The 25,411-nt window shown below is 42.5% G+C and overlaps 1 protein-coding gene and 1 long non-coding RNA gene across 2 annotated transcripts; one reads left to right on the top strand and one right to left on the bottom strand.

Moving 5' to 3' along the window:
- Nucleotides 1-694: 694 nt before the first annotated feature.
- Nucleotides 695-15,294, bottom strand: LGALS3 (galectin 3). The gene is made up of 6 exons (XM_032482081.1): nucleotides 15,174-15,294; nucleotides 8,807-8,828; nucleotides 6,819-7,181; nucleotides 4,866-4,954; nucleotides 2,370-2,535; nucleotides 695-1,003 (listed from the first exon to the last, which is right to left on the bottom strand). Exons 2-6 carry the CDS (start codon nucleotides 8,822-8,824, stop codon nucleotides 848-850), a joined length of 792 nt encoding a protein of 263 aa, XP_032337972.1. The 5' UTR covers nucleotides 8,825-8,828; nucleotides 15,174-15,294; the 3' UTR covers nucleotides 695-847.
- LOC116664280 lies at nucleotides 14,823-24,638 on the top strand. The gene is made up of 2 exons (XR_004320715.1): nucleotides 14,823-14,915; nucleotides 24,331-24,638. It is a non-coding gene; the product is annotated as an uncharacterized LOC116664280 (long non-coding RNA).
- The last annotated feature ends 773 nt before the right edge of the window (nucleotides 24,639-25,411 follow it).

Below are 25,411 nucleotides of genomic sequence, written 5' to 3'. Positions count from 1 at the left end.
CAGAGTATTTGAGAAGATGGTATTGTAGAAACAATAACAGATCAAATAATATTACGATCTTTTATAAAATAAAGTGATGTGAGCACATCCTAGTTTTGAAATTTTATTAATCTTTGGCTTTGCTGGCGATGAGGAAGGGCAGAAATGCATACATGAGAATGTTGACAATGAGAACTATTAAATTTTTCCAGCTGATTATATTTCTAATTAAAAACCTACCTTCCCCCCCCTCTACAAATCTGGGATTTCATAAAAACCAAGAGAACCCATGGGAAGATTGTCTCATATTGGTATCTATTAGTGATCTGAAAGCAGTGAAATATTATTTAGAGAGAAAATAGTTAAAAGGAGTCTAAATATACCAGAATGCTAACAGTAATTGTCTACGGGTCATCTATAGGTAAACATTTTCTTTCTGCTTGTCTCATTTCCTGAGTATGTGATGTTTCCTTAAGTAAGAAAATGGGAAAATGATTTCCTTGTAGCATCTCCTGGTTTTTATGAAATTCGAGAAGAAAGGTTAATTTGGGGGGTATTTACTCCTATTTCCTTTTAAAAAAATATTTTAGCAAGTACTGAAAACTTTGGGAGACTCTAAGGTAGTATTAATATTGCTACATATATCTTTTTCCATTGAGTCTGTTGTGCATTATCAAGAATAAACTGCCCCAATTAAGTGACATATAAAGACAAGTAACTCTTAGAATATTTATTAAATGGATGATTTACAAGAAGAACATTTGATGAATAAAGGTAAGATTTTTCACTCATAATGAATGTGAAACTTTTAAATGTGTAAGGTTTACATTAAATTTCATTTTTTAAAAAAGTATCTGCTCCTTTAAGATTATATCATAGTGTGTGAAGCGCTGGTGAGATTGATGTCACCAGAAATTCCCAGTTTAGTGATTTCCCTGAGATTTTTCATCCGATGATTGTACTGCAACAAATGAGCATCATTGACTGCAACCTTGAAGTGGTCAGGTTCAACCAGGACTTGTATCTGAAATGGCATGTACACAAAACTGTTAGAAATGCCTATTCAGTTCCAAACCATTCTGGCTCGATCTCAGGATGTCATCATTACACTTTTATGATCATTTGTGAACTGATTAAAGTCAGAAAAAATAACTTTACAGCAAAAATAAAATCCAAATTATTCAAAGATTTAAACAAAACAAAATTATAAAATTGTTAGAAGAATATATAATTGAAGCCACAAAGGAAAGGATGAATAGTTTGTCTACCTAAAACTTAAGTTTTTGTATGGCCTCAAACACCTGAAGGTAAAAATAAAAATAAATGCTAAAGTAGGAATTCTCTACTTAGAGTGGCAAATGTGAAGACTGATAATAACCAGTTTTGGCAAGAGCAGGGGAAACATACTCTCCCAATGTTTAGTGGATGTGTTAATTCCCTGCATCCTTTTGGAAGCAGCACTTTGGCAATACCTTTATCTAAATTTTAAGCATGTATATTCTTTGAATACAATTATTCTCCTAGGAAGCAAAGATAAGGACAATTATCACAGTATTTTAGTAAAATAAATAAAACCTTCCAAACCTTTTATTTGTTTGGAATATTTCCATACTCCAAATTTTCATCAAGAGGGTACTGGTTGAATTATCACATATCTAAACAATGAAGTAGTATTCGGTGCCAATGTTCTGCTAAGGAAAGATGGCCAGCAAATGTAGAGCATGGTCCTTGTTAGCCCTGCCCCTAAGGAGCTTACAGTCTAGCTTTTTTATTGCATACTCTACAGTCAACCCTAACCTGACCCTGTGGACCTAATAAATACTTATTGAAGCAGTGCTTAAAAATAGTAAGTGTGCTGCTTGTCATAGAAAATACTGGAAAGATATTCAGGTTGCAACCTTTGTGAGGCTAGAGGAGAGGGTAAAAGACAGAGGACTTTTCAAGTTAGTTGAAAAATCTACAAATTTTTCTTTTCTTAAAACAAGCATGTGTTTATTTATTTATTTTTTTGGTTTATAGTCAATGTGTTAGCTTTAGAATTTAAAAAAAAATTTAGTTTTGATTGCCATGCTAACTATGTTGTTTTAAGGAATTAAGTCTCAGCCCAACTGTACCATAAAGACTTTCTGCCTGTTTTATTAAAGATGTTAGTTTTCTCATTTTCAGAAAAGCTTAAACTCAGGGTGGTAACAGGGATGATGGTGAGGTGCCTGAATGGAGTTGGGGAGTGTGCTACTATTTCTGACACTGGTCCTCTGCGATGGGGAACAGATGTACTATTAGGTGTCCCAGGACAGCTGATAAAAATTCATTTCAAGTGCATGGTATTTTCAGGGTGATTCCCCATGAGAAATACACATTATCAATATATAATAGTAGCAATAACTTACTTTGAATGGTTTACCACTTTCAAATGGGAAAACCATCTGTCTTTCTTCCTTTCCCCACTGATTATCCAGCTTTGTATTGCAAACAATGACTCTCCTGTTGTCCTCATTGAAGCGTGGGTTAAAGTGGAAGGCAACATCATTCCCTCTCTTGAAATCTAAAGCAAGCCTGTTTTAAACCAAAGAGCAGAGTTAGTAAAATTATTCAAGTTGTACATTTGTATCAGATAAAGAACATATAATTTTCTAAAGAGCAATCATTTTATAAAATACAGGAAAATTTTCTAAACAGAAAGCAAATAAACCAGAGAACGGGTTCAAACTGGAAAGTATACTGGACCAAGTACAATAGCCCACTCTTACACGCAGGGCATACGTTCCAAGACCCCCACTGAATGCCTGAAACCAAGCATAGTACTGAACTACATATATACACACTCATTGTTTTCCTATACATACATACTTAAGATAAAGTTTAATTTATAAATTAGGCACTGTAAGAGATTAACAATTAATAACAAAAGAAAACAATTATAACAATGTTCTGTTATAAAAGTCATGTGAATGTGGTCTCTCTGTCAAAATATCTTACAGTACAGATTTAATGCCTTTTCCACCTTAACCAAGCACTTAACATGCACTGGGGCTGTAACTTTTGCAGTTTGAGGTATGACAGCAAAAAAACAAACAAACAAAAATTAGCACGAGTTCCTTTTTTATTCCTCACAATTTCATGGATAGAATATTTGTACTTACTGTAGATCTCAGCAACCTCAGCACACAATTTTTTCTTTTCTTACTAAGTCAAGAACTTTTTCCCCTTTTCACTTAAAAGAAGCCCTTTACAGCTTTTCTTTGGCATGTCTGAATTGCCCACATCACTACTCTTGCTCTTTGGGGCCACTGTTAAGTAAAGTAAGAGTTACTGGGACACAAGCACTGCGATACCACAGCAGTGGGTCTGATAGCCAAGAGGGCTACTAAGGGACTAATGGGCACAATACGCTGGACAAAGGGGATGATTTCACGTCCTGGGCAGGACAGGGCTGGACCGCATGAATTTCATCACGTTACTCAGAATGGTGGCAATTTAAAATTTATGAATTGTTTCTGGAAGTTTTCCTTTAATATTTTCAGACTGCAGTTGACCTCAGGTAGCTGAAACTGCAGAAAGCAAAACCTCAGGTAAGGGGGAACTACTGTATGCAATGTACTACCACAGTATCTAAAGGTAAATGACAATAAGTACTGAGTATTTTGGCCTTCTTGTCTTTGGTCATATCCTTCCATTCAGCTGTAATTCCCTCTTTACCACCTCTACTCATGAAAACGGTCAAGGTTTCCTTGTAGAGGTTTGGGGCCACTTTGAGGGCACTTTATACCTGACAGTAATAATGGCTACTTCTTTCCTGCCCTGCCAGGTTACTTTTAATCCCTGTTAAAGGTAAGCCTACAACATAAAAAAATGCTATCAAATACATGGCTTCCTCATAGTTAATGAAAAGCCTAGTCCTAAAACAGCAAGAATGAGATAATGTAATGTTCAGTATCCTGTTGCTAAGTTGTAGAGTCATAATAATAAATGTGTTAAATATTCCATGATGTGAAGTGTAACTAACTTTTTAACCCTGTTTCTTCTCCTTGGATGTTAATACAAACACAAGTCCTCTGGTTGTTGAAGTACTGACCCAACCCATCAGTTTCTCAAAGTGTGCTCCACTGAGCACTAATATCGGAAGCAGCTGGTGCTCTTGTTTTAAAGCAAGGTGTGCACTCTAGACATACTAACAGTGATTCTTCGGGTATTTTCATTCACCCAGTAACAGACACACACAACCACCAATGATTAAATTCACAGGGAAAGGACCAATATAGTCAAATGGCAGTAGGAATTGTATTTGACTAAATAACCAATGGGTTGTATTTTCTCAGCAGTGAAAAGGAAGATAATTGTCATCCCTAACACCTCAAGGATTCTTTTCCTTCGTGTAATTCCTCATGTAGATTTTGCAGGACAAAGTAATAATATTTTCAGTTCACTACTTAATCATTTCAACCGAAATTGGTTTTGATCTGCCACAGTCTCAGTCGACATCTCTTTGACCCTAATTTTTGATGGGCTTTGTTTTTTAGACAATATATGGCTCACAGGTGGAGGGATGGCCAAACATTACATTACAAAGGCTCTGCTTTCCTTTAATTCTAAGGCTTTCCCTGCCAGGAAGGGCCACAGGATAGGTTTTTCTGCTCTTTCTCCTTGTCCCCACAAAGTAGAACTCCATTTTATTCTGGTTCTGGGAGAAAAACAAGATTTAGTGAGGGAAACCTTGTCTTCTTGGTGGGAGTGTGTATTGATTTATGGGAAAATCCCAAACTACGTACGGTACAGCTAAGATTCTAAATGTGTAATTTAAAAAATTTGCTAAAATTCAAAAGAAATCACCCTTTATTCCAAAATCAATCACCAAATATGTTAGACGTGCTACTTTTGCTCTTTACCTGTTTGCATTGGGCTTTACTGTGCCCAGAATTGTTATCAGCATGCGAGGCATGACTCCCCCAGGCAAAGGCAGGTCATAAGGCACATTCTGGGAATAAAAAATACATATCAATAAAGAGTCATGTTTTCTTAGGGCAAGAAAGAAAAGATGGTAAAGTTCAACCACTATTTATTATGTGAATAACATATAACCCTGCTGTCAGCCATCTTTCCAGGCTCAGGCCTTGCCCAGGGACTGAAGAGAGAAAGCTCTCTACACAACCACAACGATTAATTGAGGATAAGACCATCAGTTCACTGGTGCCAAAGATGGACCACGTTCTCTTTTAGAGCACTGTCTGTCTCATGAGGAGGGCCATCCCAATCTACAACTCATCCACTTAGCCTATTTTCTGAAATGGCTTAAGCCAGACCTTGCAATGAACAGTAACATTTTTGTGCCACTCTTAAGGTCCTTGTCACGTAACATGCTTCATCATGGTTGTTCTGCTCCCTGAGGGCAGGCATCATGTCTCTTCCTGGGCTTCTGAAGTCTCATATGTTCCACTCACATGGGCCCAATGAAGTGCTTTGAATGTGGCAGGTACTCACTGTTTGTGGAATGGACACTTTCCAGTTAATATATTCCCCAGTTCATTCCACAAATATTTACTGACCATCTATGTTCAAGGTGCTATAAATAGTCCCATTTGCTCTGTCTTTGGCCTCTTCTATTTTTCCTTCATAATTTTTTCCCTCTGGGTTCAACCATCACCCAAGTCTTTTCTCTCTAGCCCTGATCTGTACTAGTCCTGGGCTTCCTCTAGTCTGGCTTTGCTCCTGGTGCTGCAAATCTTGACAGGTGTGAACTGCGGTTGTCTCCCCTACCCGCCCCACAATGAGTTTCCGCTTTGGGCTGACCCTTGACTGGTGCTCTAGTCGTCCAGCCTTGAAGAGTCATCTCTGACTCCTAAGACCTAGCCACCAGATCCTGGGGTTCTTCCTCTGCAATCTCTCTCCCATCCACCTCTTCCCTTCCACAGCCCCCATGTCCCACTCTGTCTCAGCTGACTACCTGTCCGTGGTCCCAGCCCACTCAATGCCTCCCATGCTCTAAATGCCCTCTCTGTGCGCTCCCCAAGCTGACCCAAAAACAGATCAGATGCTACCTGTGCCGCCATAGTCCTGAAAGGGACTGACCCCATGCTGCTTTTGGACTCTCCCCTCAGATCTGTATCTTTTCCTCCAATTAGACTACTTGGAAGGGAGGGATCTGTGTCTGAGATGTCTGGAGCCCCACAGAGTTAGGTTTTATGCTTAGAGTTCATTTTTTAAAATGAGTTTTAATATAAATGAAAATTCAATCCTTGGATCACAAAATTATCTTTAGAATGTTTTTCAAAACCAGATTACCTTGGTTCCCCAAAGGCTCCTTCTATAACCACAGGCAGCTTGTATAACTCTCTATTGCCCATTTCCTCATTTGTAAAGTGGGGAGAGTAACAGTGTCTTACAGGGTAGTTATGGGGTTAAATGAGATCATCATCCCTACAGAAGCACACAGCTGGCACATGTCATATACTCAATGTTTATTAATGATAATAACAACCCAAACTTCCCCCATTACTGTGATCTTAACTTGATGTATATTAAAGCTGCTTTACAGATGCCTTCAAAAGATGCATGAGCTTCTCTTTATACTAAAGCACACATACTAAACTCAACACGAACAATTATTTTTTCTATTGGACCAACAGACACTGTAGCTGGCCCTTGCAAAGTGGCCCTAAAGCAGAGAGTTTAAAGCTTCAGGTCTCCCTGAAGCCCTCTGCAGGTCAGTGCCCAGAGCCAGCTCCCAGCCAGAACACTGCAAAGTGATGGCATCACCGCTCCAGACAGATGCTACATTCTTCATTAGCTTCATCCCAATATCACAATCAAGTATATGAAATGATTGGCTGGCTGCATCTTACCAGTGGTCCAGAAGGGATGCCAAAGGGGCTGGCCGCAGGGTAGGCTCCAGGAGCACTTGGCTGTCCAGAAGGTGGGTAGGCCCCAGACCCACCAGGTTGCCCTGGGTAGGCTCCTGGTACAGTTGGTCCAGGATAACCAGGTGCTGTTGGGCCAGGGTAGGGCCCTGGAGGTGCTTGACCAGGGTAGGCCCCAGGAGGTGCCTGGCCAGGGTAGGCCCCAGGATAGGTGCCTGGAGGTGCCTGGCCAGGGTAGGCCCCAGGATGGGAAGCTCCTGGGTAGCCTCCTGCCCCAGGCTGATTTCCCCATGGACCAGGCCATCCTTGAGGGTTTGGGTTTCCAGACCCAGATAAGGCATCATTAAGCTGGAGAGAAAGACAGAAACAATTATAGGATGAAAAACATCCAGAAAAACAGAATTTTCAGGTAAAAAGGAATATGTGCTCTAAGAAGTAGAGGGATATGGTGAAGATATGAAATTCATATCAATAAAAAATTTTCCATCTATTAGTTTTGAGTTCCTAAGAGTAAAATTAGACTTTGAGATTATGCTTGCTTTATCACTTTATTCTAGCCTCCCGTCATCTCAGATCATTAAGGGTTGCACTTTCATAATTTGCTTAAGTCCTCCATGTAAATGCACATACTTTCTAACTGACATGAGAAAAACAATCACAAAAATCAGGATGCTCTTGGGCTGCAAACGTTCCAGCAAGCTGGCCCTGCTCGCCTTGGCCCTCTCTTCGCTGGGTGTCTACTGCCCGTCAGGTGCAACAGGGAATCCACCATTCAGTGCCATCCAGGCTAGTATCAAGGAGGCTGCCGTGTCCAGCGGGAGGCGCCTGGGATGCGGAGTCAGAAGATTTGGTTTGAAACCGAGTACCATCCATCAAGAGCTCCAAACTCTCGGAGCCATCTTGTTACCTGTACTGGACTTAGTGTTATTGTTTGTAAAACGGGGTAAATGATCTATTTCATGAATTGTTGTGATAAACAGATGAGGCAGCAGCATTTGGGAAGGCTCTTTCTAGACTGCAAGGCGCTTGTGTCCTTTCTCTCCAGGAAGAGACTCTACCTTCTCCCTCCCCATTTTCTCTGCTACAGTATTTCTTTTGCAGAGTGCTAGGTGGTGCATAGAAGACATCTGCGTTGATTGAACATTATCTCCCGGGACGGTCTGATCCTTTGATACAACAGGAACCCAAACCCCAGACCTGGTATTGGGGCAACAGAGTGAGGCTATGAAGGGAGCCCATGGGGTCTGGGGAAGGGGAGAGAGAAACAGAGGGCCTGATGATGAACACCAAACTGGTTTTAGAGAAGACAAAACTGGAGTTCATGGCTGGGTGTGGTGTGAGTCATTCTGTTAAGGAATTTGGGAACACATATGCATACTAATAGGAATTTATTTTGGCTGCTGCTTTTTCCAGCATTTGGGAAGGGAGGAGGGGTAGAGGGTACTACAGGATTTAAAAAAAAAAACCAGCACTCCGTAACTGACTATACTTAAATTAAAAATTTTTTTTAATTAAAAAAAAATCAGAACACTCAGACTGCACCACACTTCCTGTTGTTGCTCAGTTATTTCTCAGTGCCTGCCGGTGGAATCCACTCACTTCTGTCCTAGGCCTCTTGGTAAAGGGTTACTGTTAGTGAGTCCCAGGCCTCTGCGTGCCTTGCTTTCCTCCCAAGTCTGTTGCTGGAAAAACAAGACTCCAGCTAACAAGCCCTCAATGGACAGGTGAGGCAGAGGAAGCCACATGGTGGGAAGGTTAGAAGGGAAAGTCTGGTGGTTAAAAAAACCTCAACCTAGGGTAGGGGAGTATATATGTGTGGGTATGGAGGGCTATGTGGGAACTCTGTACTTTCTATTCAGTTCTGTTGTGAACCTGAAACTGCTCTAAAAGAATAAAGTTTATTAATAAAAAAAAAAAACTCAACCTACATGAATGTATATACATTAGGGTAGGAAAACATATAAAACACTTACCGAAAAACTGTCTGCCATTTTCCTGAAAGGAGAAAAAAAATACATAGGTTATCTTACAAGATTTCACTGGTTTCTGTATGAATTTAACATCCCAAACAGCTTATTCTGCAGCTCTAGTCAATCTACAGGCATTCTTCTAACATAAGCCAGTCTCTATAAAATGCACCTAAGTCAATAGTGGGGAACCACAGAGTGTCTCATCAAAGGCCAGGGATGCACTCCACCTAGATCACCATGCCCTACATCCTATTTAACTCATAACTTTAAACTAATCATGCTAGTCTGTGTCCTGATTCCTGGGAGTAACAGGCCATACAGCGCAGGTGGGAGTGGGGAGAAAAACGTTCTGCCCCTTTCCTCGGTAACAAATGTCAACGGTCCTGGTTTGTCTTTGGTCCTCCTTCATCTTCCTTCCTGTAATCTTCTTCCATCACATTACAAAAAGTGCTAGTGTGTTAATATCACCCACCTCCCCTCGGGTTCCCACTAACAGCCCCATGCCCTCTTAGGGTTTTAGAAGGAAAGCAGAGTTAAAAAACAATGCCCCAACCCCACCCCCGACACAGCTGCTGCCTATTATTTATTCCTTCATTTGCCTGCTCTGGGCCAGGCATCTTTCAGGCTCGGGTCTGGGTTTGAAGATGGAATCAGCCAAGATGTGTGGTCAAAGGGTCCACACTAGGAGAAATGACAAGTGATGGACACTGTGAGCTGGACTGCCTGCCCTGGGAAGCCATAACCGGAAAGATCACTTCTAAAGGGGAAGGGACAGTGCTGTTTGAGCTAAGCCTTAAAGGAAAGGTGAGATTGGGATGTGGAGCAATAAAAAAGAAAGACGGGCACAAGATCACAAGATGATGCTTGCTGGTTCTTTTTTTTTTTTTTAAGTTACTTGTCATTCCAAATGAAATCTCTGGCAGTGTAAGTTAAAAAAAAGAAAAAGTCAGACAATGGGGAGGAAAACATTCTTGGGTAGGATGCTGCCAAAGAAGGTTGGCCTTGCCCAAAGCTGTCTCAAAGGGTGGCCCTGAGACATCACTCCTGCTTCTCCTGCTCCTTCCCCTGTGCCAGGTTCCTCACCCAACACGAAGTCTTACACCTGCTCCTGGTGCAGATGCTCTGGCAGTGAGGGGAGGAGGGCAGCTCCAACTCCTCAGGCCTGGTGAGTTTTCTCAGCTCAGCATCACCTGTGCTATGGACAAAACGACCCGGACCTTAAATAGTCAGAAGCTCTTTTTCCTTGAGTCGCCTACTTGTGATATTTACTCAGTTATTTTAGGAAATGACATTGCCCCAAGGGATCCAATAAATGGTAGCTGCTTGACAGATCCTAAAAATGTAAAATATTTCATTCTTTTGTAAAACAAACAAAAACAGGCAGAGCTCCTCCTAGAACTTAACGTGTGCTTCACTTACACAACAGATATTTTATCCTACTCTGCTGTTATTTATATCACAGTTAAATATTACCTTCCAATAAATTTTTTGCACATCTTTTTTAAATCTGGGCATTCTCAAACATATTTGGGAACACTTAAGTTCCCATTGTTACCACTGTGTCCATCTTCCAATGTAGAAAAATGATGGCCATTTGTTTGGGAAGTCACAGTGACTTTCCCAGGGTGAATAGTCACAATATTTCCTAGAGCAGTCAAACTCTTAAAGCCAGCATTGGGTGCTCCTCTGTGCTTCCTTCCCCAAAAGCCCGCCACTGCCTAGAAAATTGTGCTGCTACTGCGGGTGAAACTAATGAGTTGTTACAGAAAAGGGAAAGAAAGGACATTTCTTAAGTCAAGAAAACAAAGCTGCTCATTTTAGATGCCAGTAAGAAAGAAACAATCTTAAACTTCACAGTGGGCAGAAAGCTCAGTTCCTTTGATTATACAAATTGTTCTTCCACTCCTGGGCAACATACCCAAGACTCAGCAGTAACTTTGAGTTTTGACTTCTTTTAAACATCCCCATTGTGGAGGGGCTTATTCCCAACCTCAGCACCACTGACATTTCAGGTGGGATACTTTACAGTGAGGGGCTGTCCTGTGAACTGCAGGATATTCAGCAGCAACCCTGGCTTCAAAACATAAGATGCCAGTGGGGAGGGTATAGCTCAGTGGTAGAGTGTGTGTTTAGCATGCATGAGGTCCTGGGTTCAATTCCCAGTACCTCCATTACCTAAAAAACAAAAAACAAAACAAAAAAAACCCCTGTAAGATGCCAGTAGCAACCCCCTACTCCATTATGACAGCCCAAAATGTTTTAAGACATTGCCAAATATCCTTGGGGGGAAGTGGAAGAAGGCAAAATTGTGCCTGGTCTGAGAACCACTGGCCTAGGCTGATTAGCATGTGTATCCCCACACACATGTACAAATGCAGGTCAATAAAAAAATAGAAAAGTAGTTTCAATTGGTAAAACTAGCTACATCTGTACCATTGGTCTTGTAACATGTCTTATCAACATAACTCCAAATAAAGTTAGATGTCTTTAAAGGCTAATTACAACCAGAAACTCACACAAAGACAGCATTTCCAAAATTTAACATTTATTTTTTTCAAAGTCTCTGTTCAACCATATTCAGTTTATTTTCCAAACTGACCAAAACAATTTGAGAAACAAAGCAGATTTCACTTTATTTCCACTGTGTTTCACATAACACCAAGGATGACAGTTTGGATTGTGTTGTGACACATTAGACAAGCCCATTAGAATAACACCACCCTGCATTTGTGTGGTGCTTTTCAGTTTACAAAGCACTTTTGCACCTTACCTATTTTGATTCTGATAATAATCTTATGAGACTGACAGGGGAAAATTAATATCCTCACTTTAGAGGTGAGGAAACAGGCTCAGAGAGCTAATGCAGTGACCCAAAGCCGTTCTGTCATTGGCAGGCCAAGGACCAGGGTCCAAGCATCCTGACTCCTAATTCAGGACTATTTTACACCAGTATAAAACCTCACCCTTTTTTTTTTTTAATTTTCCCAGGGGGGAGGTAATTATGTTTATTTATTTAACTTGTTTTTCAATGGAGGTACTAGGGATTGAACCCAGACCTCATGCATGCTAAGCATGCACTCTACCACTTGAGCTATACCCTCCCCCAAAACTCACACTTTGAAATTTTAAAGTTTAGTGCTTTGAAAGTGTAATCAGCTCATTTAGAAATTAATTCTCTGGCTTATTCACTCAGAAGTGCATAACATGCTGAATTTGTAAACAAATTAAAAAAGAGATCATCTTTTTACCAGAAAACCAGCTGGATGACTCATTCAGCGTGCAGTGATACTGAACACAAGGATGCCATTTTGCACAGTCACTTTGTTAATTATAAACACAATTAAACTGATAAAGCGTAGTTTTCCAAAAACTGGGTGTGCATTGCATTGTTTTGATTATGCCAACTGCAAACCATCAAATCTCTGATGTTAGAGATGTTAGAACTTAAAAAGAAGAACGAAAAGGCAACAAAAAACATCTATTTGGGTAAATATCTTCCTTATTTGCCTGAAAAATTTCTTTTTTTTTAAGATGAGTAGTTTATAAGGAGAGAAAGAATCAAATGTAAAAAAAAAAAAAAATCTTCCCACTCTACAGATACTATAGGTATGTGAACTCCATCCTGACATTCCCAGAATCAGAGAATTTTGAAGATCCAGAGGAGAAATACTACATCAAAGACACACAAAAACATAGAGGAAATACTATCTGAATTTTCACATTTGGAAAAACCTACAGGAAGTAGTTCAGTGTTGCTTTGGAATAAGGAATTTAAACATGAGTCAGAATGCAGACCAATTTAATTGGCTGCTAATTGCAGCTTTTCCCTTTAATAAAGAGTGGCTATCCACTGCAGTGTGCTATTCTAGGCCCACCTAGCAATTAATCTAGTTGCCCAGGTTCTCAGGAGCACTTCTGAAATTTCTGCCCACAAACGGCCCCAACATTTACACAAGCTGTAAGGGAAGTAGATCATGAACATAATTTCTCAGAACCCCAAGCACTGCCCACACTCCTTTCCAAAGAACACAGGAGAGGCGGTCTACTTCCTGTCTTTATTGAAACACAGAACAGGGCTTGAGGAAAGTCCACTTACCAAAGCTAAATTCAGTGATGCTGGGTTAGAATAAAGGAAACTGGCCCTTTACTAGGATTTCTTTCTCATCATAGTTCCTCGGCATCAAGGAAGGTAAAGTTACTTTGTGCCTCTCAGTTACTGATTTTTCTTTTTCCCTTACGGAAAAGCTGGACATCAGACAAGAGAGAACACATGATACTTAGTCAGCAGCAATTTGGAATTACTGCCCTGGCAGGCTTACCACTTGGAATTTAATGAGAAGAACCAGTTCAGGCACCAGACACAAAATGTTAACTAGCTGTCCTCAGCAGACGCCTCTGTCCCAAACCATCACAGGAAAGAGAGGCTATGTTTTAGATCAGTCTCAGGTACATGATGTTTACAAGCCAGCTGGTATTGAAGATAACAGTCTCTAAGTTATACTTAACGAACATAGATCTCTGTTGCAATTAAGATTTAGAGTCTGGGCGCAGAGGATATAGCTCAGTGGTAGACTGCATGGAGGTCCTGGGTTTAATCCCCAGTACAAAAAAAAAAGAAAATTTGAAGTCTGGCTAATGAGGGTTCTAGGCAAACAGCATCTAAATTACAGTGAGACCAATACTGGCCTTCTGACCTCACTAGCAATAAGTGAAAAGTCTTTATAAAGTACTTCTGCATGTTTGCAGCATAGTAAAATATCATTGATTAAGGACCCCTCAACAGAGTGACTCTTGCCTATCCCATTTAAAAAAACCTAGCTTTTGGGGTCAGTCTGTCAGTCAGTACTCCCCGTCTTCTGCTACCTAGGTAACCTGGTGAGGCAGCCTCCTAATATCTCTAAGCTCAAAACATTCAAGAACCATCATCAATCTGGTCCCCAGAATATAAACTAAGTGTGGACTCTAAGAGTAACCCCCTAAACACCATTAATTTAGGAAGCAGCTCCAATATCCCATAGATCAAGGGTAAGGTACAGCCATCAAAGGAATGAAAGACTATTCCAGGGATTCAAAGTCAATGTCTGAAAAGGAGACTACTGTGCAAAAATAAATTTTTATTATTGAACTTTAACTTATATGGAAACACAATTTCCTAGTATGAAAGACAAACTTTATAAACTTGAGGCAAATGAATCAGAATTTTGGAAGTTGGTGAAAATTTTCTCTCATGCTCTTTGCCAAGCAGTCAATTTTTATTGCTGTCATTTTCTTCAGAACGAAAAGAGCCTGTCTTCCATTCCTTTTCCAGAATCCCAGAAGCACACTGGGTCACTGAGGTCCAACCGTCCTCATTGTCCAGCAACCCAACTCCCAGGAGTCACTTTACAAATATTCCACAGTATCTGGAATAGGAGTCGCTAACTTTAAGGGGCTGGCGTGAAGCATAAGTCACAGCCTCAAGCCCCGTGTCTCTGAGCGCCTACTTCTCGGAGTGGACGCATTTTAGTGCTTTTATTTGAGCAACTGACAATCCAGAATAAATCCTCAAACATGTTTTAAAAGACCCTCCCCCCCCCCCATCTAGGGCTCTGCACACTCGGACCAACATTCGGCCACACCCCACCCATCCTCTGCACAGGTCTGAGATCGTTAATGCCCAAATCTGGGCAGGGATGAGTCACTGATTTGCAAAAGCTGAGGGTCTGCGGTCTTTGCCAAGCAGGGCACATGTCCACTCAGCTTGGGGCAGCACCATTTTCTGCGGGATCAGCATCCAGAGAGCGGCTGCAGCCCCTGACGCAGCCGGCCTGGTAGCAGAACTCATTTGCACCCCACACAAGATCAGGTGGCCAACAGCCAAGTCAAGGGTCGCAGGAGCCGCCGGACAGAGTCCCGCGGCAGTGCCCGCTGTGGAAGTGGCAGGGACACCTGGTTCCTCCCGCCCGAGTGGAGTGGGGGCTGGGTGTGAGGAGCGCCCGCCCACCACGCACCGCGGCGGGCCCTGGGCAGCCGGGGGCGGGAGGGCGCAAGGCCGGGGCTGAGTCGCCACAGAGGGTGTCCCGTGCTCCGCCCGGCGTCCGCAGACACACCCGCCCGCCGCGAGGATGTGCAGGTGAGTCTCTGTGAAGCACTGCTAACTCTCCCCGAGTCTCAGACTCTTCTCTCGAGGGCTCGAAGCCTACGGACCCGGGGCTGGAACTGGGCCCACCGCTCCGCTCCGCCTCACGCCGTCTGCGCCCGGGGCCCGCTGCCCCCGGGAAGCCAGGCCCCCTCCCCCGCCCAGCCCTCCAGAGGGACCGCGCACCGAGCAGCGGCCGGAGCCGCCAGCAGGCGGGTGCCCGTGCGGGTCCCGGCGCCCCACAACACTCACCGACGCCCTCACTCGCTCGTTTGCCGCGGGGGTGGCTCCGGCAGAGGCGGTGAGGTCCTGGCCGGGCGGTGGCTCCGCGCTTCAAATACGTGCGGCCAGGCCCGCCTCTCCCGGGGCGGGGCCGCCACTCCTGCCAGCCCGGCCCCTCCCTGTGGGCCAGGTTGGGCGAGTCCCCGGCCCCGCTGGACACCCGGGCGCCGTGGCTCCAGGGCGCAGAGGAGACGCATGACCACGGGCAGTGGCGGGTGGGACCCCGACTCGCGGCCCCCATCTCCGCAGCGCCCAGTCGGTCCCCTCCGCACCGTTCCCCGTCCCCACGTTCAACTGCCTCTCTCCAGATTCACCTGCTAACTCCTCAGACCAAGATAGGGAGAGTCTGCGAAGCTTCATTGTGTGCTGCTTTAGGGAGTTTTGCTTACTTGCTTGCTTTAACCGTGTGTGGGCATTCTCATCCCTTCTGCATTTACTTTACCTAAATCCGTTCTCAGCGTCAAAGCTTTCCCAAGAATTGCACAGCGACTTCGGTCACTGGGAGGGCCCTGTCAAGTTTTCTGAGATGCTAGGTGATATGCTTCGTATTCTTGGCCTTGTATTCATTCCCGTTCTGAACTGTGATATGGGTACACAGACTGAGACTATTCTGGCAGACTGGGAGCCCTAAATTGTTTTGCTGTTGCTTCCCACTGGGTTCTTAGTAAAGATTTGTTGAATGAATGATAGAAATAATGAATCACTTCCTAGAAAGTCTGTATTTTTTCCAAAGATTGGAACGAGTCCTGATGAAGGAGGGAAGAGTTAAATATAAACGTATGTTTGGAAGAGGCAGGAGTAAAATAAAATAAATCTATGGCTCTAAGAAAGGTGTTTACAACAGTGATGCTTCCAAGAGAGATGCTATTTGTTCAGTAGGTAATAACTTTGAAATAGAGCTATGGATGTATAAGATGAATTTTTTTTAAATTCAGATAACCATTCACAAAAATTAATTTGAACTGGATTAAAGACCTAAGTGTATGACCTGAAACTGTAAAGCTCCTAGAAGAAGACAGGGAAGAAGCTCCTTGACATTGGTTTTAGCAGTGATTTTTTGGGTATGACAACAAAAACACAAGCAATAAAAGCTTAAAGTAAACAAGTGGGAATACATCAAACTAAAAAGCTTGATACACAGCAAAGGAAACCATCAACAAAATGAAAAAGCAACCTACAGAATTGGAGAAAATATTTACAAAGAGGTTAATATCCAAAATACGTAAGGAACTCATACAGCACAATTGCTGGGGGAAAAAACAGTTAAAAAATGGGAAGAGGAAGCAAATAAACATTTTTCCAAAGAAGATATACAAATGGCCAATAGGTACATTAAAATGTGCTCAACATAGCTAATCATCAGGGAAATGCAAATCAAAACTACAATGAGATGCCTTCATGCCTGTTAGAATCACGGTTATAAAAAAGACAAGAGATGAGTGTTGCAGAGGATATTATAAAAAAGACAAGAGATGAGTGTTGGAGAGGATATGGAGAGGATATGCCCTGTGGTGGGAACGTAAATTGGTGCAGCCATTGTGGAAACAGTATGGGGGTTCCTCAAAAATTTAACACTAGAACTATCATATGACCCAGCAATTCTGTTTCTGGGTATATACCCAAAGGAAATTAGGTCACCATCTTGAAGAGATATCTGTCCCTCCATGTTCACTGTAGAATTATATATAATAACCAAGACCTGGAAAGAATCTAAGTGTTCATTGGTGGATGAATGGGACAAAGAAAATGTGAGATATATTTCTGTATATCTGTATCTATACACATACACACACATAATGAAATATTATTCAGTTATAAAAATGGCAGGAAGGAAATCCTACCATTTGTGACAACATGGATGAAACTTGAGGGCATTATGCTCAGTGAAATAATTCAGAGAAAGACAGACACCATATGATCTCACTTATATATGAATTCTAAAAATTTGAACTCATAGAAACAGAAATGTGGAAACATGGTTTGGTGGTTGCCAGAGGCTGGGGTGGGGAAAAAATGAGGAGATACTGGTCAAAGGGCACAAACCTCCAGTTACAAGTTGAATAAGTTCTGTGATCTAATGTATAGCATGTGACTATAGTTAGCAATACTTGAAAGTTGCTAAGAGAGTAGATCTTGAATATTCTCATCATGCACACACAAAAAGGTAACTGTGTTAGGTAATGGATGTGGTAACTTGTGGCAATCATTTCATATATATGTATATATATTCATTATATATAAATATATTTCATTTTTATGTATATATAAACAAAGTTCAGATATTAGCAGCTACTATTCATCAAGCACTTATTATATGCTTTGTATTATACCTGGTGCTTTACATACATATATGGGAGGGGTAGGTATTTTTATCCCCATTTTAAAGATGAAGAAACTGAGGCACAGAGAATTAGCTATGACCAAGATCACAACATAGATCAAATTAGAAGTATGTTAGGGTCTAAGAAATTGCCTTTGGAAATAGGATATTTGCAATTCAAAAGAGTGGGGCAGAGAACAAAAGCAATATAGGAAGGAAGGAAGAAATAAAGGAAGGGAGAATGAGGAAGGAAGAAAAGAAGGAGGGAGGGAGGAAGGAAAAACACCATCACCAACAGGCCACCAAAAGTTGATAGATTTAGAAGTTGGAAGGGGTCATTCAGAAAAGGAAAGAATAGTTGAACACATGGTGGAATGATCTCTGAGAGAACAGAGGAGCAGACTTGCTCTTTTGAGTCCAGTGTCTCAGTTCTGAGGGACAGTTTTCTGTCTCAAGTGGGATTCTGAGTGTGACTGAGAACATATGTGAGAAATTCTCTGTATTTGCCTGACTGTGTCTGGGAGCCTTTGGACTTTTGGCTAGAGGAGGAAAGGACTTGGTGCTAGACAGCAGGATAAGGACAAAGGACTAGGGAGGGGATGTTGGAACCAATCTCAGTCTAAATTATTTTCTGGGTTGGACCCCAGAGACAGAGGAACGGGGCCAGAAGCTGATGGAGCTGTCCTTGTGAAAGCTTTGTGAGAAGTTGCATCAAGTGACAAAATACAGCCCTGGGATGTGAGGCAGCAGTTCTTCCCTGTTCTGCACACACCCCGGGGCTTGAGGCTCTTTGCAGATTTCCAGAGCAGACTTCTGGGACAGACATTAGCATTCTCACCAGGGAGAACCATTGGCAGTGTCACCGGGAGTTCCTTCAAGTAGGCATTTCCCAAGGGGTGGGCAGATGCTGCAGCTGGCATACTGGTTTGTTAGCATGAGAGTGGTCCACATAGGCCACCTCTTTGAGGACACACTGAGCAGGGGAGGGGCTCAGGAAGGACCCTGCTCTTGCAAGAACAGGACTAAGGGGAGCCTGTAAATAACCTCAGTGGGACAAAGGAGGCCTGGCTGGAACTGGCCAGCTGGTGCTTGTGATGTAACTTGGTGATACAGTTTCACGTGTTCTATGTTTTGGGCAATGAGTTGGCTCAGTAAACCAAAGTGGAAAATGGAAATGTGATATCATGGTGTAATCTCTGATACAATGTGATTGAAGGATGGAAATTTATAAAAAGTCCAAATTACATTTTAACCCCCTCCAAATATATTTAGCTATATAAATCTGTATCTTTCAATCCATCTGTCTATAACTAATTCTAAAAAATAAGATACATTAATATTTTTTAAATGTATGATTCACAATGGGCAGCAACCTTACAATGAACTCAGGAATTACATAAAGTGACCCAGTAGCCTGATACTGTTGGTAGTGTGGAATCCTATGATGTCAGAGAACAAAGGATATGCGATATATAAAACTGTATTGCTCCTAAGAAAGTTGAGAGAAGCAAACATTTACATTTGGAATTTAAGTCTGACCTCCCTTCTGTTACCCTCCCCTGGCTCACCCCACCCTGGCCACAAGGGCCCCTTAACTATTCCTCCCTGTACACAAGATTCGCTCCAGACTTAGCATCCTTGCTCAGGCTGTTCCCTGTATTTGGAACTCTCTACTCCCATTATCTGCTAACAAACTCTCTGACCTCCCTCAAGTTTTTGCTCAAATAACACCTTCTCTATGAGTGTACTATTTTACTACTCTACTTAAAATCACAACTCAAAAGTTCCCCAGTTCTAGTAAGATTTTAGGAACACATACATATTCTACTTTAAGTAAAATTTAAATGTTTTTAAAATAATTCATTATTTTAATATTTAAACAATGTTTTCCATTTGGAAAGGAATTTCCTAAAGAGTATTTCATTTATTATATTTATTTTCAAAATCAAAAGGAATTCAAAAGGGGTTTGTTGCTCTTTTTGTTGGTTTTATTTTGGTTTTTTTTTTTTTTTGGCTTGTTTTAAAATAACTAAAGACCTATAGTTAAAGAAAATAAACCAAGGAATACATAGCAAAACAACTTTTTTTTTTAACATTTTTTAATTGATTTATAATCATTTTACAATGTTGTGTCAAATTCCAGTGTTCAACACAATTTTTCAGTCATTCATGGACATATACACACTCATTGTCACATTTTTTTCTCTGTGAGTTATCATAACATTTTGTGTATATTTCCCTGTGCTATACAGTGTAATCTTGTTTATCTATTCTACAATTTTGAAATCCCAGTCTATCCCTTCCCACCCTCCACCCCCCTGGCAACCACAAGTCTACAACTTTTTTTTAATATATAAAATTTCTCTTTTTTTCTCCTTTATGTTATGATCAGAAATGAAAGTTTTTCTATGTTCATAAAGATATATTTCCTACCCACATCATGGAAGGAGAAAGAGGGGAGTGAAGGGAACAGGGAAAATGAGGTATTGATGAGACAAAGATGACATGAAAAAAAAGAACAAGAATTCTCAAATTTGTTCAGTCTCCTTCCTCTTTGAAAATCTCATGAAAAATATGAAAATTTTTTCACCGGAAAAAAAAAAACAAAAAAACAAAAAAAAACCAGCAAGCATATCCATACCACTTGACTGGATTCACAGATTCCATGAAGCACATGCATACCTCAGAACAAAAAAACGCAACCTAGAGAGACAAAAAAAAAAAAAAAAGCAGAGAACCACACAGAGCTGGACACACAAAAAAAGGAGGAAGCAAAATCTAGATGCAGATTATCTGAATGGAAAACCTTCCTTCTTCTACAAACAAATTTTAAAACCAGGAGAATCTTCACAACTTTAGACAGGCAACAACATTTCTTACCACTTGTCTTAAAAACATTAAGAAAAAAAAAAACAGTCAATTGCAGATTACCACTCCCAAAAAAGTTTCCCAGTTCGTCATGCTGCTGATACCCCTTTATGATGCTCTGATTTTTCTTTTTTCTGCAGTTTCTATCAATTTCCAGCATGCTATAGAATTTTCTTATTTCTTGTGTCTACTGTGTTTTTGTCTCTACTGGTTCCCCCTGCCTTTCTCCCACTCCCTCCCTGACTCTAGAGTTCTTTGCTTTATTATTCACTGATGAATCCAAGAGGCATAGTAGGCACTCAATATTTTCTAAGTAAATAAATTCACAGTGTGGGCACTGGAGAAGAGTCCTGTGGATGGTTTTACAACTCTCAATGCTCTTCCCTCTAGTTAACCATTTAATGCTTCTTAAAAATGATTAAAAATTTGAGTGAAGAATTCAATTAATAGATTGATTTGTTTGTAAAATACAAATTAAAAAAACAAAACAACAACAACAAAAAACTTTTTAATGTCTATTCCTCAGGGAACTAAAAGTTGACCACTTGTTTCAGATAAATAGACCTGGCCTCAAAAGCAACTCCATTATGAAGCAGTTATCAGCTAACCCTTCAGTACAGTTTGCACAGAAAATTCAAATTATGTATGGTCTCCTTTTAACTTTGTCTTATCTTTTTGTTGGAGGAAATAGATAAGTATTATCATCTTGCTTTTACTGTCAGGGAAAGTGATTTACTTATACAAGCTCCTGCATGTTTAAGAACAGAATCCAGAGGTCCTGACTCTTACAGCTCGTCCAGAAAAGCACTGAGCAGAGAATCCTTGCAGGGACTGGCTAATGTAAACTAGAGAGAAAACTAGGTATAATCCGGTTCCTAAATAATTCTTATGCTCGCTAAAATAACCAGATAGTTCAGCAATTGTGTAAAGGGGTTTCTTTCATCCTGTTTTTCACCGTAAGAGGGAAATGTGCACATGAAGGCACTCACTTGATAGAACTGAGAAGGTGTCTCGCTTCCTTCAGGATACACTTGAAAGTGCCTTAGTGGCTGGACTGTTCTGTGTTGCTGTCCCCTCTAGGCTTACACACAGAAGTCTCTGGGCCGGAGATGATTCACTATGTGGCTGGGGAGCCTGGCCGTCAACTTACTTGAAAGGATTATCTGTAGTAAATGACTAACCTATGAGTATTAAAAAGGAGTTACCCACAGGAACGGCCTTTATCTCTTAAGAAAATGCTGTAAATCTTAAGACTTTGAGTCATGAGGCCACATGGCCAGGAGTGGCATCACTGCCATTAGAGGACTAGCCTCTGGTAATAAGAAAAAGCAATGGCCAAAGTGGTTGTTATGGAGACAAGGGATGAGTCACCCTCTTGCTTTTCTTTCCAGTAACTTTGGGTCATCTTAGGGCTGGATAAAGCTCATGCCTTCGCTACTTAGTGGGCTCACTTACACTAATCATGTGCTCAGACATCTTTTTGGCTTCACTTCCTTAACTGCACATCCCCACACACCACTCTTTGGTGCCAAATCCATGCCCCTTAAAGCTAACAAAAGAATTTTGCTATGATCAGGGTGTGCCTGAGAATATAGCATGTGTACATATGCAGTAAATGGCTCGATAGTACCCAACCCAAAGCCTGAATTAACTCTTCCAAGATAAGTACAAAAAGCAATGTAATGACATCGATAAAAATATCACTGAGTAACTTCTATGTACAGATCACTGTGCTATTTGAAATAAGAGACAATCTCAGTATTAGCCCTCAAACAGCTGCTAGAGAGATTTTAAGACCCTGATATGAAAGCAAGGACCCTGGGGGAGACATCTCTGCAGGAGTGGGAGGAAGAACTTTGAGGAAGCTGGCAACATGCTGCAAGGGCCAGAGGGCATCTGGATGAGGGGAGCTTTTGGGTGACAAAGCCAGGGAAAGGAGCAGGTAAAGAAGAGAGCAAAGAGAGACTCTCCAAGGGTGAGTAAAGAAAAGAGAAAAAATAAAGTGGAGGTGAAAACAGAGCCAATTTTTTTTTCAGAGCCAAATTTTTAATAGAAAAATAGAATTGGAGAGGAAGGGTAGAGAGAGGATAATAGGAGAATTATGAACATATGAAAAGTGTGAGTGAGCTGGGAACAAGCCAGAAAAGAGATGAGAAACTACCCAGAAACCAGCACAACAGAGGGCCAGATAAGGAAGAATGTCTGACAGAAGATGAAGCTCTTTTGAGATATGAACAGAAGTATATAGATAGTAAGTCTTATAGACAGCTGAATACAGGAAGCCTGATAACAGAAAACAAACAGATCTTTCCAGTTTTCACATTTGGACCCTGGAGAACCCATGGCAGGCTTGACAGTTCTGTCTGTGTCCACGGAGTGTCAATACTCCCAGGTAACAAGTGAGAAGCTGAGTCAGGCGTTGGGGCATTTGGTCTGTCTGATGTCAACAACTGGACTGTGAACTTGGAAACATGTGGAACGCGTGGCTGGCAGACCAGGGGACTGAAAGAGATGCTGGGTGTTGTGGGAGCGCAGTATACCCTGTGAAGCAGAGCAATTGCCCGATGCAGAACCAAATGGTTGTGCCTGTCTGCTGTTTCTAGTCCTGGTTATCTGCACATACTCCCTTCATTCCAGAGGCGTTTAGTGGGGGCCTAATATATGCCTCAACCATTGTGCAAAATCCAGCCCTCAGGCTTGCGAGATGATGGCTTTGTCAAAGCCTGGTCAACAAGTGAAAGGGGGCCTGTGGCGGCGACATGCCCAATGCTGGTTTGCAAGGTGCCCCGCTGTACCCTAACCAGAGCTCCTCAGGGGTGCCGTGGAGGCCATAACCTCCTTAGAAAGGAGCCCCACTCTTCTTGGATGGGGAAGCCAGCAGCACCAGGGAGAAGGTCTCCCCAGTGGCCCAGCAGGTGTGAAGACCCTTCCCCAGCCCAGCCTCGCCCTGGCCACCTCGGCCGTGCCTTGTCTGTCCCTGGAGCCTGACCCCAGGCCTGCCTTCTGCGCTAGCTACCACCAGAACCCCCAAGCCTGCCACAGCAACTTCCCTACATCCACGGGGTTCTAGAACACCTACCGCCCCATCACAGCTGCTGCCATTACTGTTGAGAGAGCCCGGAGCCAGGGTCTGTGCATCAACCACTAACTAAGCTGTCTCTTTGCAGGAACATCAAACAAGGAAAGGGATGGAGAGTGTATTCCATTTGCTAGGGCTGCTGTAACAAAGTACCACAGACTGGATGGCGTAAACAACAGAAATGTATTTTCTCACAGTTGTGGAGGCTGGAAGTCAGATCAGGGTGTCGGCAGGATTGGTTTCTCCTCAGGCCTCTCTCTGCGGCTTGCAGACGGCCGCCTTCTCACTGTGGCCTCACACGGTCTTTCCTCTACACGTGTCTTAATCCAAATTCCCTCTTCTTATAAGGACATCAGTCATGTTGGATTAGGGCCTACCCTAAGTATCTAATTTTAACTCAGTTCCTTCTTTAAATACCTTGTCTCCAAATACAGTCACATTCTGAGGTACTGGGGGTTAGGACTTCAACATTTGGATTTTGGCCGGGGGACATAGTTCAGCCCACACCGGAGAGAGAACGGGAAGGGGTAAGGAGAGGATGAGGGGTGTTATTGTAGCCAGTGTGGTCAGGGATCGTGTCTCCATGGAGGTGACATTTGAGCTGAGACATAGATGATGAGGAGGGGCAGCCATGTAAGGATCTGAGGAAAGTGGGACCAGCAAGAACAACACTGAGAGCAGCAGCAGAGACAGGTGGCAGGATGGCCATCTCCTGGACGTCTTCTCCCGCCCACTTCTCTAAGAAATCCCCTCCCACCATCCTCGCAGGGGCAGCTCCCAGCAGCCACGTGGGCACTTCACGCCCTCTTGCCCCAGCAGGAGCTGACAGGATCAGGAGTGAACCTTTTTTTTTTTTTTAGGTAGAGGTGCTGGGATTGAACCCAGGACCTTGTGCATGCTGAGCATGTGCTCTACCACTGAGCTATACCCGCCCCCAAGGAGTGAACTCTTGAAACAAGCTGAGCGTTTGCATTCTCTCACCCAAGCTTGGATTTGGGTCCTCGAGAGACCATCAGTCAGTCGGTATGTGTGGCTGCAATGCACCATGTAAATTTGTTCTGCCACGTGAAATGAAGATAAGAGAAAGCTGATCTGCAGAAAGGACTCAGAAGCTGCACAGAGAAGGATGTTCTGACGTATTAAATGTCTGGTTCCAGGCCCTTTCTGAGGCCTACTCTCATTTCTGCATTTTATATGTCACTCTTGACCACTTCCACCCCACCGCGACCACCACCCCACCGCGACCACCACCCCACTGCGACCACCACCACCTTTTTAAAATCATTTTCCTGCTTAGGCTTACTGAAGTTGATTTCTGTCACTTGCCACCAAGAGCCCTAATATAGAACGCAAGCCCTCCTCCACGGGGCTTCACTGAAGTCCGTGTGACTCCTTGTGGACGCTGGGTTCTCTGCGTGTACTGCTTGAGACCTGAACCAGAGAGAACTGGCTTTCAGTGCTGTTGCCATAGCTACTGCTACTTGACTCATGTGCCAGGACTTCCCCACTGAATCCCACACTGCTCATCCACAACTCAGGGACCTGGGAGACACCCAGCTCCTCGGAAGTCTTTTCTGGGAACCTGGCATTGGACTGCACTTTCTGTGCTAGGCAGCCTGTCCACTGTCTTGCTCAGACACTAGACTCACTCAGGTCCACGATTTTCTGGTCTCCATCTCCAACAGACACTCGTGGGTGCTGGCCTCCACCTTGCTGCATTCCCCAGGACTGTCATCCTGCTTGCTACCTACCCCTCAGCGATTCTGTCCTCTTTTCTCCCTCCCGGAATCACACACACACCTTCCAAAGTCACACAACTGCGTCTCCCCCCACTGCAAAACTACATAGGCTTGCTTTATATGGATTCCTCCCAGCCTTTTACTAAAACTGGAACAGTCCAAATACTCCCTGGGTGCGTCTTCTCCAAGCTGCCAGCCTGTT

The sequence above is a fragment of the Camelus ferus genome, chromosome 6 (assembly GCF_009834535.1).
Source record: "Camelus ferus isolate YT-003-E chromosome 6, BCGSAC_Cfer_1.0, whole genome shotgun sequence".
NCBI classification, from domain to species: Eukaryota; Metazoa; Chordata; class Mammalia; order Artiodactyla; family Camelidae; genus Camelus; species Camelus ferus.
Note: the sequence above shows the minus strand (reverse complement) of the source record. Positions and strands in the feature narration are given on the sequence as shown.

Coding starts and splice junctions, on each gene's coding strand:
- LGALS3 (XM_032482081.1), bottom strand. Junction 2,536..4,865: donor GTAAAGCCCAATGCAAACAG/GTAAAGAGCAAA, acceptor GGTTTAAAACAG/GCTTGCTTTAGATTTCAAGA. Junction 1,004..2,369: donor AAAGTGGTAAACCATTCAAA/GTAAGTTATTGC, acceptor ATGCCATTTCAG/ATACAAGTCCTGGTTGAACC.